Here is a 16706-nt window from a genome sequence, read left to right as displayed (position 1 = left end):
ATAAAATTTAAAATTAGAAGTGATTATTACGTCATTTTCTTAATGAATACTCATGTAGCCCTGAGTCAGTCTCACCTGAATAGCACTTACAGTTTATACTCACAGATATACAAGAAATAACAAACAGCTTAAAAACATTTTTTTCCTGAAAAATGTTTTCAAACAAAAACTATACAAGCTTAAATGTGTATGAAATTGAAATTTTAAGGTTAAAAAAAAAGCAATACTACCCTTTTCTGGTGAATTCCATAAATTCTTCCTCAATATTGCGATTTTAATCAAGCTATTTTACTTATTCTTAGAATGCAAGCAATATTATTCGTATTCGTTAATATCACATATCTGGTTGCTTGTTCCACACACACATAATAACTTGTTCCAGTCGTCTAATTTAGAGGGCAGCTTGGCAAAAGCAGTTCTTCGAGAACTCCACGAAAACAATTCCTGGAAAAAGTTTCTAATAAAAGCGATAAACATTTAGGTGGGGGAAATAGTACGCACAATTGAAAGAAAATTCAGTCATTTTGAGAAGATAAAGAAAAACTGAAAAATTCCTTGACCAGAAATATGAAAATCTGGAACAATTACTTTTTAATACCCAGAAAAGTCTACTCAGATTGTGTTCTTAAGACTTAATTCCTTCAAAACATCTTTTATTGTAATGATCTTCCATTGAAGCCAACGAACATTGAATGATGGAACTGGAAATTAAGGAAAATTTGAAAAGAACAGAACTAGGGTTGGCCTCTGAAGAATTTTTGCAAGAATTCATCATGTGTACGAGGGTCGTTTGAAAAGTCCGTGCAAAGTCAGAGAGATAGCACTACTGGCGCGTATCGAGGTTATGTTTAGTTAGTAGCATCTCTTGGAAGAAGTTTCAGCCAGATCGGTCTATTTCTTTGTGTTTGGCATTCGTTTGAATCGAGGAAGTCGATTGATTTTCAAAAAATGGACGAAAAAGAATTTCATGAGTTGATTAAACACTACTTTATGAAAGGCAAAACGCCTCAGGAGACTAAAGAGAAGCTTGATAAACATTATGGTGACTCTGCACCTTCGATTAGAACAGTTTATAAGTGGTTTCAAAATTTTCGGAGTGGCCATATGGGCACAAGTGACGCTGAACGTTCTGGACGCCCTGTTGAGGTTACTACTCCAGAAATCATTGATAAAATCCATGATATGGTGATGGATGACAGAAGAGTGAAGGTGCGTGAGATTGCTAGTGCTGTGGGCATCTCGAATGAACGGGTACATAATATTTTGCATCAACATTTGGACATGACAAAGCTATCCGCAAGATGGGTGCCGCGATTGCTCACGCTTGACCAAAAACGAAATCGTATGAAGTGTTACAAGGACGGTTTGCAGCTGTTCCAGAAGAATCCGCAGGACTTTAAGCGTCGTTTCGTCACTGTGGATGAAACATGGATACATCACTTCACTCCTGAGACCAAAGAACAATCTAAACAATGGGTTACCAAGGGGGAATCTGCGCCAAAAAAAGGCGAAGACCGTTCCTTCGGCCGGAAAGATTATGGTGACTGTCTTTTGGGATTCGCAAGGAATAATCCTCATCGACTATCTGGGAAATGGTAAAACTATTACAGGTGCATATTATTCATCGTTATTGGACCGTTTGAAAACCGAGCTGCAAGAAAAACGCCCACGATTGGCCCACAAAAAAGTCCTTTTCCATCACGACAACGCACCAGCTCACACCTCAGCAGTTGTGGTCGCAAAATTAATGGAAATAGGGTTCCAACTCGTTTCACATCCCCCTATTCTCCAGACTTGGCTCCCTCGGACTACTATTTGTTCCCCAATATGAAGAAATGGCTGGCGGGAAAAAGATTTTATTCAAACGAGGAGGTGATTGCAGAAACGAATGGCTATTTTTCAGACTTGGACAAATCCTATTATTCGGAAGGGATCAACAAACTAGAGCAGCGTTGGACGAAGTGTATAAGCCTAAAAGGAGACTATGTTGAAAAATAAAAAAGGTTTACCCCAAAAAATTAAGTAGTTTTTATTTGTTGCACGGACTTTTCAAACGACCCTCGTATACTTTGAACTGTGGGTGTTTAATTATTGAGTAAAATATTTATCATTTAATACTTAACTTTAATGGGAAAAGGGAAATGTTTTTAGACACATGATTTTCTAATTTCAGATATCTTAGATATTTCTGGTGTCATTCGAGTATTTCTTTATAATTACCATATAATCTTTTAGATTAAAAAAAATCAAATTATGAGGCCCAAATTAAACAAAAATCTATATCTCTTATATGAGACAAAAATAACTATAATATCTGAAGTTATTAATTACTCAAATGGTGTTCAGAGAATAAGGAAATATTGATTTTGATTAAAGGTGGCCAACATGACCTACATCAGCTGCATATGTTGGTGTAACTTACAAGGCTACAGAGATCCAGGGCCAAGGATGCTGGTTGCAGGTGTTTTCTTATGAAGCATGTATTAGATAGAAATTTTAAAGTGAGTACAACGTGTACAACTACAATGAATGAAAGATGGTGCTAGTACTTGGTGAATCGTTCCGACATGTCTGCATACTAGTTACTACTCTACTATTCATAATGTACGCTGCAACATTCATTCAAAATTTGTGATCTTCATTTGCAATCGTGCTGATAAGTCCTTTCAGAAATTATGTAGGATAAGTTCTCTGAGTCTCACATAAAAGAAATACAAATATTTACAAATATAAACTTTAATTAAATAATTACAAAGATAAAAGCAAATAATAATCAAAATTAAATAAAAAATAATTGTAAATAATTTTTTTACTCACTTTATTGATAATATTTACATCTACAACAAAAGTTGTATCAAGTAAATTTGATGTTATTGGTTCAGTTCCCACGTTATAACTTGCTAATCATTGGTGAACTTGCTAACCTCTTTCACGGTGAATTTCACTCACATCAATAGTTCTCTAAGCCACTTCCGCTTAAAGCGACGAGGAGGATCGTCAGTAAGGGCAGGAGAGCTGTTGCAAGAGAGGATTAAGATGAAGAGCTAGCAGGATGTGAATTTGCAGTAGCGGAACCTTTAGCTCTGAAAGTCAGGGTATGATCTGTAAATGGAATATATCAAGTTTTGACATGTTGCGCATGGTTTTTTCCCCAAAAATTGTTGATTGTAGTATAAGTATCCGTTTTGAATTTGAATGTTAAGTTGAGCCCCACACTTCTGCTCCGTACGTCCATATCGGTCTTAACAGTTTCTTGTAGATGGTTAGATTAAGATTCAAGTTAAGATCTGCGGTCAAGTAGTCTGGAAAGTAGTTTAAAACGTCTGTTCACAACTTGTCGTTTCAGCCCAGTATGTGGGTTCCAGGTTATTTTCTTGTCAATGTACAAATAAATGTAAACCTATTATTTGGGGTCATATTTGACTGACCGCTTTAAATAATTATTATACAATTAACTTTTAAATGACGCTATTATTGTTTAATTGATTAAAGATGGAGATGGAAAAAGTGGACTGAATTAGAAATGAATTTTAGTAACATTTCTGTATGAAGAAATACAGAATTGAATATTAATTGATCTAGTGTTTCTTAAATCTTATTAGGCTTTACATTTAAGTAAATACATATCAAATGTATCTCATGTGATTTATACATGATTTGGGATTCCATTATAACGATTTTACTTCTACTTGGACTCGTAAACTCAAATAAAGTATGAGTGATCAGAATAATTGAAAAACGCGGCAGAAAGCTTAAAAAATATTTAGTTATGGTGTAATTCACTGTCGATTTCGATATTAAAGTTTTTATACTGAATGTTGAAAGAAACTTTATTTATAATTGCGAAGATAAGAAAAAGACATGTGAGTGCACAGTATCCCAACGACAGCAATGTTTCAGGTGCAATACTCATGCAAATTGTTTATCATTGGAAACCTAACTCATTAAAATATTTAAATAATAATAAATCAATGGAGGTCATAAATGAAAGTTAATTTTTTAATGACGGTAACTTCTTCACTTTCTCCAACCTGCCTGGAAACTAATGTAACAATCTTTTATCTTTTTTTGTTAACATGATTTTTCGTTTGTTGCTACTTACAATAAAAATATGAAAATCGTAAATTTCGCTAATTTTTTTAAACATGGCTGGTAAAAGTTAATTAAATCATTATTATTAAGAATCAATCCATTACTGACACTAAAACATCTTGAGATGTTTATGTTTCTTCTATCTGAAGGAATCCTTTATTTTTCCAGATTCTCTCAGATTATTGAGTAAGGAAGCATGCTTGGAATAGTTTTAAGATAATTACTTCATCTCTTATTTTCTTCAATCTTACGAATTGGTTGATGAATTCTTCTGTGAATAGTTCATGGCCAGGGCGGGATAAGCGCAAGTTTCTTACTGCTTAAGTAGATTAAACAATAAAAAAGGAAAAAAGAGAGAGTTAGATACAAAATACAGAATCAACTCTCTGGAATGGATGATTTTGATTCAAAGTCATTATTTTCGCCACGTATAAGAAGTGCTATTTACTGGACTCCCACTTATTTTCTGCTTTCGAGCAGTGGCTAGTTCATATTCTACAAAGCGTGGAGAGTTTCATCCCTAGTAGAAAGGGTTTTCTCTTCTCTGTTCTTAGCAGTTATAGTTAGGGTTGGAATTGCATATGTGCAAATATGCATGAACTTGAGCGTACATGTAAGAAGAACTCTTTGTTATGTACTAATTAAACTTAAGTAGGTTTGTAGATAATAAAATCTTAAGCATATTTGGGTTATAATTATCCACAACGTCATTGCAGGTCTGACTCACTTCTTCAAGTAACTTCACTTCAGTTATTGTACTTTCAAGGGATCTTCCTTTATTTTGCCTATTTTAATTTTCTCATCCAACTTAATTTTTTAAACATTGGAATCCCAGACTAGTTGATATTGTAGGAGGAACTCTTGGTCTTTCCTTGCACTTTCTATATAAGATCAATCGTACTTTATGCAACCTAATCTGCCAATCTGTCAATAAGTATGTGTCTAATTAAACTCAAAGCAAAATGTTTTCAAACTATGAAGGTTTAAATTGGATATTTATTTTAGGACACTTTTATTTTTGAGATCGACCGATGAGTATATTAAAACAGCTAACTTCTAAGATGATTCCTTTATGTTCCTAGAAGAAAACCTACACATTTCTACAACTCCTCAAACCTAATTCCCTCAAAACCAAACTGTGGATATAATTGGTCCGAAATAATACAAAATATAAAATTACAACACGATAGATTTGTCTATGCAATAACTTTCTGACGACACTAGAAGTAACATATTAAGTTGCACATAATATAAAAATCTGGAGGTAAACATGACTTCTAAACTGCCGTTTTACTTTTCAGAAAACTTTCTTGTCAAGCTTTCATTAGGTATATGCTACTTTCTTGACCAACTTTCGTGATGATTATGCATCTATGTTGGTTGAAGCTGTTCTGGTAGTTATAGTAACGTTTTAAGAATAATTCTTCCTTGAGATCAATTCATTTAGATGTTTCTCTAAGAATCATAGTCAGAATAATGACATGGAAGAACTATTTCTGTAACTGAATGTTGTTGCAGCGTGAGGCTAATGTTTAAGAAACTTCTGTGAAGTCGTTTTTTTAAAATATTTTTAATAATATATTAATATTTGAAAGTGAAAAGTTAAATCAGTTTTTGAACTTTGAACTAAATCATTTAGAAATTCAAGGAATAATTACAAAGAATATGGAGAGAGAAAATTCAAACCAAAAAGCAAGAACTGAAATTCAAGTTTTAATGCAACTTTCATTTTCAGATACTTGAACTACATATTTATTAATATTTCACTTAAGAATTTTCAGCCTTTCTATTTTCATAACGAACATTTCCTAATTGCAACAAATGTTTTGAGAGGAAGTTCAAGGTGTTTAGATAACTAAACCCCGAATTATCCTTGCAATCGTACGAGAGTTCATACAAGATTTTTATAATCAAAAGATCCAACACTGTTATCTGGAATTATTTTATCATATTTGAAAAGAGCTAAGACGGAGATGTGTTCACTTGTGGAGAATGCCCCAGCAGAATAACAATAATAAAAAGTGAGAGAGGGAGAGATCAATGTTTGGTGCGTGAGATGGATTGACAGAGGTGTGTACGCGGGGTGCAGATGGTCTCACTTGTTTACCTGGCAGAGGATCCGGTTCTCTAAAGGGATGGCACTCCGGCAGTTTAAATGGCGAGCAGGCACGTGCCACTGTGCCACATCGCCTGTTGCATCTGGCCCAGCTGCTATCCTTCATTCTTTCTCTCTGTTCTAGTCTTCTGGCTCACATGTTTCTGGTACAAGCACTCACTGTATACAATACAGGGATTTTTACTAAGTAGGCACACTTCTTGGTTACGGACTTGCACCTGGCCTTTATTTTTCCTTGATTCTTCCCTTTTTTTGCATCCTTAGTCTGCCCTTTCCACCTATTCTAGAACCAGGATCTCTTTTAGAATTTTCTTGGCTAAAATCTTTTCACTATGCTTATTTTGCTTAGTCCTGGAGAGATTCTGTAACCTTTACAAAATACTATTTAATAAGAAAATGGTAGCCTTGTGCCCTTAGGTGAAGAGGGTATCTCAACAGCAAGTTACATCGCACAGTATTTTGCGGCACCTTCTTAATATGCTGTACAAGAATATTCCTTATTTTCTTTCCATAACTATATAAGGAATAGTGTGCGCTGATTAGATGAGAGGATGAGAATTTCCAAAAATCTAAAAACCATTGGTGCCCCTGATACACCAATTAAATTACCATCATCAAATACAAAATGATTAGATCTCTCTAAAACCGTCCTCGGAGGTGTGCCTCTACGGAATTAATTTCTTTAACTTCGAGTTCTGATTTAAAAATGCCAGATTTTCTGCGTTTACGAACAATTTATTCCATTGGTCCTCCTTGAAAGTAATCTCCTTTTCTACCTTTTAACCCACGAACTTTCACCTACAAAAAAAAGTGTTTTAATTCAATTTCCTGAATTTTTAAAACTTCTGCGTAATATTTATTTTGATCATACTACTTTAATAGTTGCAAATAATTTCCTTTAATTTTAAGCAACGAATAAAAGTCAGCGAAGCCAGGCCAGCTGACTTTGTCCTTCAAGTTCAGGCCACTTCTTCCAGATATTTTTACAGGAAGACATTTCAGCTTATCTTGTGATCATTTTGGATAACTTTCTAACCTTATGGTAAAAATTCATAATGAACAACAATGAGACAAAAAAAAAACGGGTTAAGTCAACGTTCACATTTGATTGAACTTGGTCGGTTTTATCGAACTTGACGATAATTTACAATTACAAGGAGGGTACACTTGTTTTCAACAAAATAACAATTGAACCACTTCTCATCACCTTTTCAATTTAAATTGAGGAAAGCTCTCCTAAAAATCTCGTAAAATAAATTTTCATTGAAGATTTCACTTTAAGAACACAGTCTGTCACAGTTTTATCTGCGTAGACAGCACGAATAGACAAAACACTAATCACACTTTCGATCAACTGAGTTTCTTCACACTCACAAATCATGGCATAATTACATAAAGATAATGTAAAATTCACTAAAATGGCACTTTAGAGAGAAGCCTTTTCTTTTTCAAAGACGTCAAAAGCAAAAAAAACAGAAAGGTGATCATCTACTTCATGTACATGATCAGTGGTATCGCTTGAATAAACTCCTAACAGCGATACCCAGATGTTTACTTTCGAGCACTTGAACTGAAAACTAGTGTCTGTTGAAGTTCTGTTAATTTTTTCAAAAAACAGTATAGAATGAAACATCAGTCTAACTGTATAAATTGCATAAGGTACTGCTGTTCTACCAATTGAAAGATTTTTTAAATATCTCATTATTCGGACCATAGTTACAACTAAAAAATAACCCTGGAATGATTTCTGTCCAAAAAATAATGTTTTACGCATTAAAGAAAGTTTTTTTTTTTTGTTTAAGGCAGGGGTCGGCAACCTTATTTAAGTAGAGAGCCATTTCTCCTTAAATAATTTTAATAAATCTTACCAAGAGCCGCAAGGATGATAATGTAAGAACCTCTGAAGATCATTTGTATTCGCAAATTATTATTTTATGATATTCAATAACATTTAAATGTTTTATACATTTATTTTTACATATTGCAAAGTAAATAAACAAATAAGTAATAACTAAACCTGTATTTGAATGAAAAGGCGGCAGTCTTACATAATTACGTACTTTATTTTAATATAGTTCTGTTCAATTTCTTTAATTAATCATATTTAAAATTCTTTTTGGAATTACTTTAATAAATGAAATTTCCATTTGTTTTAATAAAATTAAAATATACAATATATTTTGGACTGGCTGAAGAGCCACTCAATTTGGAACAAAGAGCCGCATGCGGCTCGCGAGCCGCGGATTGCCGACCCCTGGTTTAAGGAATAGGTTTTGAACTTGAAGTAATAAAACGTATAAAACTCGAAAACTTAGAGCAGGAAATCTGTTCGTTCAGACCAGTATTCTATACATTCAAATCCAACATTAAGCATATATTCGCAATTAAAAAATTATATTGTTTATTTAAAACCCGAATAATTTCTTTTAAATGAATTTTGAATATAATAATAGTAATAAAAGAAAACTATTAGTATTCATGTAACTTTAACAAAGAAACTTGATGTATTTCCTTTCTTAATTATTCACTTATAATCTAAGGCGTAGTACTTCAAATTTTGGTATTTTAGTGTTTCAATAAGAAAAATATCAAGCGAAACGTGTTCTGCAATTCTAAAATTTCGAGGACCGGTGCTCTACATGGTACTAAAATCTGTGTTCTGAGAGAATTGCTTGACCGAAATTAAAAATCTCTTCATGTTTGCTTTTGCAAACATCTTTTTTGGTTGAACTTCTTTTCTTGAAAATGGATTTTATGAAGAGTTTCTGTACAGCTTTCCACTTTAATTATAATGAATTTTTACTAAAATTTTTAATTCTTAGTTCGAAGAAAAGAAAAAGAACCTTAGAGTTACATGACTCTTAATATTAAAGTAAAAAGCATTCTAAAGAAAGTTAGAAACGACTCAAAGTTAACGAGACATTAGGTCACATAGAAAATTGTAAATTGATGAAGAGAGAATACCCATAAAGATCAAGCATTCATTCTTGGTCACCCTACAGGATATATTTGTTATCTTTAAGATAACTTCATTACTTAACTCAAAAGTTAATTATGGTTATAAATTTCATTTTCTGTACAAACTTTCCCTGGATACTCGCATATTGTGACTTGCACAAAAGGAAGCTGACATTTAACATCGCCCAGACTCCTCTCATCAAGTATCTGCCAAAGTTGTCCTCAACAACCTCCCAGCTGCTTTCACCTAACTTTCTGCTACCTGTATTAATATTTTATTTAACTTAAAGTCGATAGTTATATTGTTCTAACTTTCCATCACTTATTTAACTGACATGAGGTAAGTTCTTTTTTTTAAAAAAAAAAAAAATTCGTCTCTTCTTTCAGAAATAAAACGATTTGGTTTGATTTCGAAGAATATACTTCTTTTTGTTTGCTTAGTTTCTTTAACAACTTCAAAAGATTTGAAATTCTTTTTAATTTTATTATTTTTAGACAACAAAATGGAGTTTAATAATAAATGATCTCTTTTAAAATTTGTATCCTCTCATCTAGTGCAGCAGGCAGGAAATAAGATATATCCGTAACAACAATTCAGAAACATATTTTCAGTTGTTTTTTATTAAATAACTATAAGAAAAAGTAAAGAATATTTTCTAATTAACAAACGAGTTATCAAAAAACAATAATAATAATTTCGGTAAGTTAGAAATATTTGAACGTTTCGTTACTAGAACAACTTTACTGATTCCATTTTTCATTTTCTATGTAAAATATCCTGCATCCCTCTCTTTCTAGCTGTTCCGCAATTCAAAACATAAGTCACACAATCCTTGTTAAAGAACAGATTACCCAGAGATGACTGAGTTGCAAACATTGCCTCTAAATACAACGCGCCTTGTATGAGTGTGAGTAAATAGCTTTTCCCAGATAACGTGGCCTTTGGAGGCAGCCTTTGATTACACTAAAGCTTTCTGTAATTGTTGGGTAGAACAGGATATATCCACTCTTAGGAATGAGGTGTAAATGTTTAGTTTTCCGGCTCTCCTATCTTTCGAAGGGATTTTTTAGAGTAGTCACTAGGTTTTAGGGCTGGATATATCCTTACCTGAGGAATTGTAGGAAGGGCATGTGCCAAGAAGTGGTTATTTCAAAATGCCGGCTCCTAGATTCCTGGTAATTACTCTACAGAGCCTGGCGGCCCCATGGTTGGAGAAGATTAGGCATATGAATTTGCGGTCAATTTTGGCATATCTAGAATATGCGAGGAGAATTGTCAAGTACATTATGTTTGAAGCAAAACACTACAATACCTAGCTACAGGTACTTTTCTTTTCTTAGAACTTCTTTGGGGTGTATGGTTTATTTTGGATCTGGATGAGCCATCCTAGAACACCTGGGGAGCGATGGAGGTTAAAATAGTTCTAATTAAAAGTCGCAGTGCAGAATATCAAGTAAAATAAATAAATAGATAAAAATCTATTAAACAAATGGTCAGTGAAAGACTTTAAGAAATCTATTCTGTTCTATTATCCCGGCTTCTGGTTCATTTTTAGTTAATGTTTCTAAGTTTTTAGTTGTTTAGTTCGTCATATCCTGGAACCTCCTTGAGTCCTTACAGAGATGAGTAAATAAATTATTCTACCTTTCTTGCTCAGTAAATAATCTATCGGTTCCTTTTCAGGCTTGAAATGTATATTGAGTTTTAAAGTCATTTTCACATTATCTATAAATTATTACGTCCAAATTAAACAACGACTGCAACAGTTGTATAATTGTAAAACCATTAAATGTTATAAGTGTTTGGAACAACTGTTTTGTGTTTGAACCTGACATATGGAAGATACAGAACGACGAACTGGTTTGAGGCACATGTTACGACTGCTGTTATTACCCTGCCTGTTTCTTACGTCAAGTCTACAACTTGAAAGTGTACAGATTTTTGAGTATCTGCGTCAGTCTGTGAGCGTTCCGAGTATAAATTAAGGCACGAGCTCTTCTAAAGAAAGTCTCTATTTCTTCCCTCCCCCTCTACGAATGAACCATCTTTACACAATCGACTGACACCTAGAGGAGGCAATTCTAACACCTGCACTCATTAATTAAGTAGAAGCACTAAGCCACAACAGAAGTTAATGCAAGATGCAAAGAAAAATTTTGTATTTAGTTGGATTAGGTAATTTGCGAAATGCTCAGGAATGAATAACACTTATAGAAACGGGGACACAATCTTTATTAATTTGATATTTTGCTCGTTATAATTTAAGATATGTCCAATTTATAGTGGTAAGCATTTCTTATGAAATGTTACTGACAGGTAAAATATAGAAATTAAAATGAACTGACAAGTTCTTTTTTTCAAAATTCTTGCAAGAGTTAGGTTGTAACAGTATTGAATTGCAAAGTTAGTTTTTTAATTTCCGCAGGGCAGCATCCTAGATCCCATCCTTTCCAGACATATCAACTGATACTACTCCTCTTACAAAAAAAAATAATAATACGCGTATATTCCTGAACACATAGGTATACGAGGTGTGTTCAAAAAATAAGGTGAATTTTCATTTTTCTTAAAAAATATTTATTTATTCATCGATTTTTATTTTGTCTCCTTCAAAGTAGTCCCCCTCAGATATAATACATATGTGCCAGCATTTTTTCCAATCCTCGGAACAGTTCTGATATGCACTTTTTGGTATGTCCTTGAGCTCTCTCAGCGATTCGGTTTTTATCTCCTTAATCGTCGCAAATCTCCGTCCTTTCATGGGTCTCTTCAATCATGGGAACAGGAAAAAGTCGCAGGGCGCCAAATCTGGTGAATACGGTGACTGAGACATGATAATGTCATTCAACAATTCCTGAGCGATGCTCATGCGACGGTTTTTTTGATCAAAATTCAGCAATTTTGGAACGAACTTCGCTACTACACGCTTCATGCCCAAAATTTCCGAAAAAAATTGCAGGACATGTGCCAACCGATATGCCGACAACCTCAGCAACTTCTCTAATTGTGATTCGACGATTCTTCTCAACATTTTCATCGGTTGTTGATGTGCTGGGGCGTCCAGGGCGAGCGTCGTCATTCACATCTTCTCGACCTTCTGTGAAAAGCTTGTACCACTTGTAAACATTTTTTTGACACAGAGTACTCTCACCGTACGCCACTCTCAACATTTCAAGTGTTTTTTTAACACTTAATTCCATTTTTTACACAAAATTTGATGCAAATTCGTTGATCCATTTTTTTCGACAGAAGAAAATCGCCGAACTCGCAAAACACTTGTCTTATTTATGCCTCTAACATACAAACTAAACATGCTATATAGCTACAACTTTGAAAATATGTTCGAGACAAGTGTACCAACATAAAAAAAAAAGACAATCGAAATTCGAATGTACGTAGCCCGCGAAATTTGAAAATTCACCTTATTTTTTGAACATACCTCGTATGTTATACGTATGTATAAAATGAATTTTAAGATTCTGCCCAAGTAAACTGATAATCGGAAAACAGTTATTAGGGTTTGCAAAATGAAAAATAGGTAGAAATTATGGTTTACACGTTAGTAATCTTAACATGAGACTTCCCACTTCGTAATTATCTAACCACTTAAAAGAAACTTTCATTAATGCATTGAAATTAGGATCTGTAAAGTGAACAGCTAATATCAATAGATAAATCCCTACTGGCTAAAAAAGAACGAAATGAAATTACCTTCAGCAAAAAATTTCATTGGTTATCATTACTACTAAAAAGTTACCTACGGTGCGGTTTTGAATACATTTAGACCGTTAATCCCTCATACTATTAAGAAAATAAAGTTTGTAACCGGGGAGAAGGATATTTTACAAATTCAGAGAAATCAAGAGCATTCATCTTTTCCCGAGTTATATTATTATTCATCTAAAGCGGATTTCCATGGAGTCATCCAAAAAAGGTTACTTTTTATGTTACAATAAGATTGCAAATTTTCGTTTACAATTTCAGCATATGCTTCCAGATTGCTTTGTATCTTAAAAATCTTGTATTATTTGCAGAATAACATCAGCTGGAATAACTTTTAAAAAAAATAATAAGGCAGGAGTAAAAGGTTACCAACGCTGTCAATAAAAAAAAAACAGTGCGTACGTGCAGCTTATGGACAATAGTTTGAACAATCTTTGATTTTTACAGTAAACTAGACCTATTGGAAATTTTAAGGGGAGATAGGGCCCCCTCTTCCTTTGTGCCAAGTCTTTGCTATTGTATTGCAGTTGATGGAAGACCGAAAAAACGGTCATTTATTGAGTGAAGGTGGTAGGCTATTGAAAAGAACGTAGGTGAAGATACTTTCCCTGTCTTACGTTAAAATGAAAATTTCGAACAATATTTTGGCAGTAATCTGATATTTTTTTTTTATTTAAATTTTTTTCAAATAAGTGAGGTTAAGAAAAAAGGAAATTTCTCTCAGATATTTTTTTAAATATTCAGTTACCTCTCGTGAGGTGTAGAAAAAAGTGCTCTTCAAGAAGTTGACAGAATACAGTCAACTGGTCTTTAGTCAACGGAAATGAATACTTCTAGAATGACATAATCACTATGTACTACACATTCTTGGCGAGCAAGAGGTAACAGGAACTTAAGGGCCGTCTGCAAACCTGGGTTTTCGATAGAAAAAGTATTGGTTGTTACATCTGAGTTGGCTGTAGCCGCGCTAAATCTCCAATTTTATAGCAATCAAAATTCTCGTAAAGGACTACTCCGAATATTGTTCTATATCAAGGTCGACATAACATGCCGGACATTGAGGGCACTAGAAATCTAAATAAATTTGTTTTTTTTTGTGAATATTATTGCAAATAAAACTTTTTTTAAAAAAAAAGAAATGGCATGTAAATTTGCAGTAAATTACCTGGAAATGAAGGATGCAAGTCTATTTGGAATGTGCATTTCATTTTTTTTTTTATTGCAATACTACAGTGTGATTAAACGAGCTTTTCCTCTTTGACAACTGCCGGAAAGTTAGCTCTCAGAACACCAACATTACAAAGCAGTAATCAAAATTGGAATGGAGAGCACAAGAACAGGAGACTGTGAAAAACGCGAGTCTGTAAAGAATTCTTAAACTTTTAGGATTCATTTCTTAAAGTTCGTAATTTTTTTTTTTTTTAAAGTAGAAAGGTAATTGTAAGCTGAAATTTGGGTAGATAAGAAGGCAAAAAAAAAAAAACAAACACGTTAATCGAAAAATATTTTGGATCGGCTCAGTTTTTAAGTCACAGAGCCAGTTACTTTATTTACTCTTTGAATAAGTTTGATTGATGTATTTTCTCCAGGTGGCATATCCTCCCAATTACGATTGAGTTTCCCGAATTTAAGATGGTGTTTAGATCTTTAAATGATAATAATTACCTCTTATTATTGTATATTAAAAATACATAACGTATTCTTACCATCTGGGTGTCTTTTCATCTGGAATCGTTAAATCTAATGTGTTTTGATTTTAATTCAATAAAAGATAAGATTCAATAAGATTTAGAAGACAATAGTAATGACTTTTGGGACTCATTGCATTTAGGATGCAGTAAGACTAATTCCATCAATTACTTCTAGACAGTTTTTTATTACACCGTGTTCAATTTGCCATCACGAATGTGCTTCACCTACTACAAACAAGAGAAACTACTTTTCTAATGAGGAATTACATCTGCAATCATATCAGTCCCTTCACACAATGTGCGAGACAACTAAGAGAGCCATCATATGCAAACAGTAAACAGATAATGTGAACAGTGTGTAAAGAATAAACTGTCCGTATTTATAAACAATGAGAAGGGTTGACGACGTTTCCGTTAACAACTGCCTGTGGCTTATCTTTTTATTTGCAATCAAATTGTCGTCAATTGTAATATTAGTGGTTTGTGCTGTACCAGGTACAGTGTTCGAAAAGATAGAAGAAGATCTTATTCAAATGAATAGAGGGGGATCTCTATTATTCCTAAGTCCAACCGTTTTTCATACAATCATCAATTCAGAAAGATTTTTTCACTCTTTTTGTATAATATACATATTATGTTATGAAGGGAGAGTTACTTGTTATGAAGGATTCTTCCTTTAAGCGTGAATTACCTTTTGTCCACTTCATTCTTTCTTTCAGTTACCCTGATGTTTTAGGGAAACAATAAATAAATTCTGATGTTAGCTGTAGGAATAATTTCATGATATTATAATGAAGCAGCTGGAGAACATATTCAATAAGAGAAAATATTATATCAAGAAATATTCAATCATTAATGAACCCAATAATATAATAATATTGGCTATGAATTTATAAAGCAAATTAAAAGATCCCTCTTCATTGCACAAAATGTTTCATAATTTCATAACAGTTTGATTGAATTTCACACATCAGTTCAATGTATAATATTTAATTGAAGAATATAAATTAACTTCAGCCAGGTTAAATTAATTTCATAACATATAAATTCCAAAATATAGACTATTAAAATATCTCTAATTTATGTTGTCCAAACAAATAAAATTAGGTACTTTAAAAAATTATTTTCATTTTAATCAACCTTAAAATTTAAATTAATTTACTTGCCATAATGTATAATAAATGACTAAGACGTTCACCAATTTCCATTTTTTGAGGAGATAATTTGGGATTACCCTCACTTTACTTTTTTGAATTAAATTAATTTAAAAAATTTAAATTAAAAGAAAGAAGGCTAACTGAACAGTTTATTAAAAACAAAAACAATGAATACTCTTCTTTCCTCTTGTTCTAAAGAGAAGAAATAATTGAAGAAGCATTTACGAGTATCTTTTATTTAGCTAGTATGCAATAGTAATATGCTGCACGGGATATTACGCTCAGTTTCCAAGAACATGAGTTCATCGTTGTTATATGAAGAAAGAAAACAAGCTCTGACGAATTATAAAAGTTAGAACGCGTGCTATCTGATATAACCCATGCGGAACTGATTCTTTTTTTAGTGTTTTTTGTTTTCTACTTCCTTTTGAACAATGAAAGAACACGATTTATGTTACTCTGTTTCTTGTTATATTAGAATACTTTCAGTTAATCTACCCCCACCATTTCATTCAAATTTCAATCAGTAAAAATGACTCCCAGCGAGTCTGCACTAAGTCAGATCACAGGGCGACCTTGCATTACCTAACAACTAAGCGTCTATTGCACCATAACTCCCTCCATAACCTTGCCAGACTCCATTCTTGTCTTGGATGAGGATCCTCCTTGCAAAAAAAGAACAAAAAACAAATGCAGGACTACGCCATTTCCTTTTAAAGTAAAATAGTAGTAAAGTAATCGCCTATTTTTTCAAGTGGGGCTTAACGTCCAACTACCAATTACCCTTTCTCTTCCTTTTAATCATGTAGCTTCATTTAAAAAAATATCCAACGACCACTGTATTAAAATTGCTCCCTCATTGCAATGTCTTGTACATACATGAATTTTGTTGGATAAAAAACGAGTCACAAAATTTGAAGGGCTATTTTACCTAGACATCTCCTCTAAAATCATGAATCATGGCTTCT

At 33.1% G+C, this 16706-nt stretch overlaps 1 protein-coding gene across 40 annotated transcripts in view; it reads right to left on the bottom strand.

Moving 5' to 3' along the window:
• The window catches only part of LOC141456481 (uncharacterized), a 132860-nt gene that overhangs the window by 46586 nt on the left and 69568 nt on the right, over nucleotides 1-16706 (bottom strand). For 31 of the 40 annotated variants that reach the window (XM_074132743.1, XM_074132748.1, XM_074132745.1 and 28 more), the window contains 3 exons: nucleotides 2818-3102; nucleotides 2423-2697; nucleotides 76-444 (listed from right to left, as the gene is read on the bottom strand). Coding sequence is in view for 1 of the 40 variants with exons in the window: in XM_074132763.1 (XP_073988864.1) it covers nucleotides 3032-3102; nucleotides 6200-6314 (186 nt within the window). In the remaining 39 variants the exon portion in view is untranslated. Of the gene's footprint in view, nucleotides 1-75; nucleotides 445-588; nucleotides 702-2422; nucleotides 2698-2817; nucleotides 3103-6199; nucleotides 7007-16706 lie in introns of all 40 variants that reach the window. The other 9 variants (XM_074132514.1, XM_074132763.1, XM_074132533.1 and 6 more) reach the window with 8 other exon arrangements.

Source organism: Rhodnius prolixus, unplaced genomic scaffold (genome assembly GCF_049639745.1).
Source record: "Rhodnius prolixus isolate KJV_2025 unplaced genomic scaffold, Rpr scaffold_1, whole genome shotgun sequence".
Taxonomy (NCBI): Eukaryota; Metazoa; Arthropoda; class Insecta; order Hemiptera; family Reduviidae; genus Rhodnius; species Rhodnius prolixus.
The sequence above is the reverse complement of the archived record's forward strand: the minus strand, read 5'-3'. Positions and strand labels throughout refer to the sequence as shown.